At 47.8% G+C, this 5,167-nt stretch overlaps 1 protein-coding gene across 1 annotated transcript in view; it reads left to right on the top strand.

Annotated features, from left to right (window-relative positions):
* RAB35 (RAB35, member RAS oncogene family) overlaps positions 1 to 5,167 on the top strand; it is a 32,925-nt gene that overhangs the window by 4,461 nt on the left and 23,297 nt on the right. Inside the window, exons 3-4 of the mRNA XM_011948602.1 lie at positions 4,517 to 4,563; positions 4,657 to 5,147. Coding sequence (XP_011803992.1) covers positions 4,517 to 4,563; positions 4,657 to 5,147 — 538 coding nt within the window. The remainder of the gene's footprint in view (positions 1 to 4,516; positions 4,564 to 4,656; positions 5,148 to 5,167) is intronic.

Consider the following 5,167-nt stretch of genomic DNA (forward strand, 5'->3'; position numbering starts at 1 on the left):
AGCCAGGCATAGTGATGCATGCACCTGCAGTGCCAGCTACTCAGGAAGTTGAGGTGGGAGGTTCACTTCAGTCCAGGAGGTCAAGGCTGCAGTGAGCCATGATTGTACCACTGCACTCCCAGCTTGGGCAAGAGACCCAGTCTCAAAAACAAACAACAACAAAAAATCAAACCTGTTCAAGTGGCATTGTTGCACATTTTTTTCAGGTTTCTAATGTCTGGATTCGCATGTCAGCTCTGCATTTGGTCTGTTGTGATGTCACGCGTCATGTAGGCTCTAGCACACACTGTACACTCGTAAGGAAATGAAAGTGGAAAAGGCAAATCACATCTTAGTACTGTGAACATGTTTTGACTTTGCAGATCCTTTGAAAGGGTCTTAGGGAGCCCTGCAGTCCTGACTACACTTGCAAAACCACTGGTCTAATAATATAAAAGTTGAGTGAGAAAATTTCTACTAAACGGTTTGAGGTCAGGGGAAGAAGTTGACCCTGAGTTAGACCCCAAGTTTGGCCCACACCCAAAAAGTGAACTCAAGAGAGGGTTCAACTAATTGTGTCTGACATTCTTTCCAACTCTCACGTTCCGTGTGTGGCTTCACTTTAATTCAACAGGCATCAAACACCTACCAGGCACTGGGTCTCCAGAGGATACAAAGATAGAGATGGTCCCTGGAATCATGGAACTTACATTCATTTGATTTCTGGGAGCTACATAAGGGCAGGGCAAGGCTTGCTGCCAAGTTTCTTGGTGTGGCATCGGGCTTGCAGGTGTGGAAGGGGCCCGTTTCCACTTCCATCAGAGGGAGAGACCAGGCGTCATATCCTCTCTTCCTTCCCTCTTGGACCAGTATGCTGAGTGGTCCCCATCTTGCTCCTAATTTAAAGTCCCTGTCAGTCGGTTTACCTGCCTTCTCTGAGTTTTGATTCACTAGCCACTGCTTCCTTCCTGGATGATCACAGCACACATTACCTCCGTTGCTACCTAGCACTTAGCAGCTTTGAAGTCCATGTTGCTGTCTGACACATGGATTTCACAGGTCCCTCCAACCTCCACTGTACTGACCTTCATCCCTGACACTGCTACCCTTGAGGGACTGAGGTTCCTCTCTCCTTTACCCACTTAGCCTTCTGGTTACTTCCCAAAGCTCTTTGAAGTGCCCTTCCCTCCAAATATTCACTCCTTATTTCCTGGCTGCTAATCCTCTGCTTCCACTATCCTGAAAAATACTTCATGAGCCCCACTGCTCTCACCACCAAGCATTGTTTCTCTTTTCATCCACTGTGAAACTTCCTGGCACCTCTGTGGCTCCACTCTCTGCTTCTGCAAACCTCAGTGTGCTCCCTGCTTTACTTTTCTCCTTGGACATACTTGGATATTCTCTATCAGAATGTAAGCTCTATGAAAGCTGGGATTTAAAATTTTTACTTACTGCTGAATCCTTAGCTCCTAGATCAATGTCTGGCATAATAGTAGGCCCTCAAGTATTTGTCGAATGAGTGAATGACTTGTTCCCCACTAAACTATAAACTCCATGAGGACAGGAGCTTTGTTCTGTTCATGTTATAGCCTCGTGCTCAGCACAGTGCCTAACACCTAGTAACTGCAATTTTTTTTTTTTGAGATGGAGTCTCACTGTCTCCCAGGCTTGGCTCACTGCAACCTCCGCCTCCCGGGTTCAAGTGATTCTCCTGCCTCAGCCTCCCGAGTAGCTGGGACTACAGGCATGTGCCACCACGCCCAGCTAATTTTTTTGTATTTTTAGTAGAGACGGGGTTTCACCATGTTAGGATAGTCTCGATCTTCTGACCTCATGATCCACCCACCTTGGCCTCCCAAAGTGCTGGGATTACAGGCGTGAGCCACTGCACCAGGGCACTGTGCAAATATTTACTGAATTAAGGAATGAATCCAGTTACCAGGTAAATTACGTGATTTTTTTTTTTGGAAGCTGCTTTGTCTAGTTTATAAGTTTGCGTATTGTCTTTTGCATCTGTCCCTGTTACCTTACACCCAGTCTTCAGCAATAACCTTTAAAGCTCTGCAGCTGAAATCCATCCTGCATACTCCTGCCAGATTACTTCGCTAAAATATTTTGAGATTGCATCTTTGCTCAAAAACTTTCAATGCCTCCTCATCGTATTAACAGTTTCTAATGTGCAAACAGGTGGTGTTGCAAAAGTTCATCTGTAAGTTAGCTGTTCAGAGCAGTGGAACAGTTTCCCATTATGGGACACACTGATCCTTTAGGTCACAAGTTTACATATGTATATGGTGACAAGGAGAAAGACAGCTTAACATAATTCATCACTGAACTGTAGTTTCAATAAATGTGTAACAATGTTTCCAGAGGAAAATGTGCTGAAAGAGTCATTTTGAGATGCCAGGCACATACCCTGGCCTGCAGGGAATTCCCCCTCCAAGCCAAATGATTCTCATAGGCTGTGACAGAGATTGTCTAAATAGACACTCAAAGCTCTCCTATTCCAGTGCCATCATGACATCTTTATGATGAAATCTTCTCCCCATCATTCTAACTAAAAGCTATAGCTTTCCTCCTCTGAAGTCTAGACTGCATATTTGACAGCTTTTCTATCTACTGTATTGTCTTATACTTTCAATTTCCTCATGGGTATATCTTAACTCTGATGAGGCTGTAAACTGGAGGGAAAAGGCTCTGTTCCTTTTTTTTTTTTGAGACAGAGTCTTGCTCTGTCACCCAGGCTGGAGTGCAGTGGTGCAATCTTGGCTCACAGCAACCTCTGCCACCTGCGTTCAAGCCATTCTCCTGCCTTAGCCTCCCGAGTAGCTGGGATTACTGGCACCTGCCACCAAGCCCGGCTAATTTTTGTATTTTTAGTAGAAACGGGGTTTCACCATCTTGGCCAGGCTGGTCTTGAATTCCTGACTTCGTGATCCTCCCGCCTCGGCCTCCCCAAGTGCTGGGATTACAGGCATGAGCCACCGTGCCTGGCCTAAGGCTCTGTTCTTATACCCTCTGCAATCCGTGGCACATAAGTACTCATTAAATAGTTACCAAAGAAATGAAGGAATTCATGCAGATTGCTTTCCAGATGACACATCCAGGCAAAGTCAGGAATCTGGTTTTAATGGCCAATTTGGATTTATTTCCCAAAAATATCCCACAACACTATTATCAGGAAGCTACCTTGAAAACGTGTGCGAGTCTACAGTAGGAAATGGCTCAAAGTATGAATCAGTGCAAAATGACCTTGAGTAACATTGGTTACAGTCTGTCACATGCCTATATGTGCCAGGTAATTTACCAACATAACTCTAAAACCACCATTCTGTGAGGAACCGGGGGCTCTGAGATAGTGTGATGTGACTTACCTAAGATCACAAAGCTTTTAAGGGATGGAGGCCAGGATTCCAAAGCTAGCATTGGAACAAAAGTCTTCCCCACTCCAGCCCAGGTTGTGAAGATGAGCTGGGAGGACCTACTGCCTCACTAGCTGGTCAGGGCTGGGCGTGCCTCCCTGATGGCTCCACTGAGGCTTCCTTCTCACTGTTTCCTAAAATTGCTGAGTCAGAGGATGGCCCTAACCTTACAGACCAAGGGGGACTTTCTACTGGGAGCACATGAGCAGCTCTTCTCCCTGGCCACTACCTTCAGATTCCAAGCTCATGTTCTTTCCACATCACGCTGATTCTCAGCTCCTGAAAAAACAACTCAAGGCTTGAGTCAGACACTCCATGTGTTGTTCAATGATCCCGCCTGCAACAATGTTTATAATAACCAAAAAATATAAACAACATGAATGTCTATTAATAGTGGAGTGGCTAAATAACAGTACAACCATCGGATGGAATACTATACCATGCAGATGTTAAATGATAAAAGTGTACTGTTAAACAGAAAAAGCAAGGTATGTACATATATGTTTGTACCGGCAAAGGAAATTCACTGAGGGGCATTTATTCATTCAACAATTATGTGTTTTAAGCATTTTAAGGTTGCCTGTGAAACTAACAGGGGTTACCTGTGAGGAGTACTTCAGAAGGAAAAATAGTAACTTGTACTTTTCAGTAAGCTTCTGCACATAATTTTAAGGACGAGCATTTTTTTTTTTTTTTTTTTTGAGACAGAGTTTCGCTCTTCTTGCCCAGACTGGAGTGCAATGGCGAGATCTCAGCTCACTGCAACCTCCGTCTCCCGGGTTCAAGCGATTCTCCTGCCTCAGCCTCCCGGCATTGCTTTTTATAAAGTCAAAAGAAAAGGAAGTTTGATAAAACAAGTAGAAATATCCAACAAATACTCGCCTGGAAAGGGACAGGGTTATAAGAAACAGGTAATAAGGAGCTTAAAACCCTCTGCAGTTCTGCAGTGAGGACAGCCGTGGGGGCATACAACTTTCCGTTTCAGGTCAGTTTACGTAGGGCAGGTGGGAACTCACTCTAAAACGAGCAACCAAGGGCCGATGATAAAATGCACACGCTTAGCTTCTGACGGCCCAGGTCTTCCTAGCCGCAGATTCTAAGATGTGTATCTGCAGGTGGTGTGAAATTGAAACCGCGGGAGCGGTTGCTTTCTGTCTCCGAGGTGCGCCTTGCACAATGGGTCATTCAGCTCCCAGGCTCCGCTCCGAACTGCAAGGGACTCTGAACCTGGACCACTCCCTCCCCTCCACCAAAGAGGAAACGTGGGCTCCAAGAGGTCACAGCGCTGGGATGGGATTTCGACCCCGCGCTGCCCTCAAAGGCCATCTCCTCGCAGCTCCACTCCCGCCGGCAGCTTCCGTGCTGCCCAACTCGGCAGCCGCCCGCCGCCCTCGGGGTCCAGTCCACAGGCCCGGGGCCAGGACCAGCTCCGCGGGGGAGGGGTCGGTGCGGAAGGGGCGGGGTACCGGGCCTTCCCCGCGCGACTGCCTTTCACGGCCCCGGCCCGGCCCAGGACTCGAGAAACCTGGAGCTCGCCCGAGCACCGCCCCACGGTCACGACGTGCCTGTCATTTCCTCTTCGTTGGGCGTGCGGGTCTCGAAGATGAGGGAGCGAGAACGTCCACGACCGGGCTTCTCCGGCACCTTGGGCTTCTTTCAGCTGGGACTCGACAGCAGCTCGGCCCGCAAGCTCTCAGCGCCGAGGGCAGCGGCGGCGAAGCTCCCGGAGGAGACGCGAGGAAGACGGTCCCGCGCTCGCCAGGACT

Source organism: Colobus angolensis, unplaced genomic scaffold (assembly GCF_000951035.1).
Source record: "Colobus angolensis palliatus isolate OR3802 unplaced genomic scaffold, Cang.pa_1.0 Scaffold28, whole genome shotgun sequence".
NCBI lineage: Eukaryota > Metazoa > Chordata > Mammalia > Primates > Cercopithecidae > Colobus > Colobus angolensis.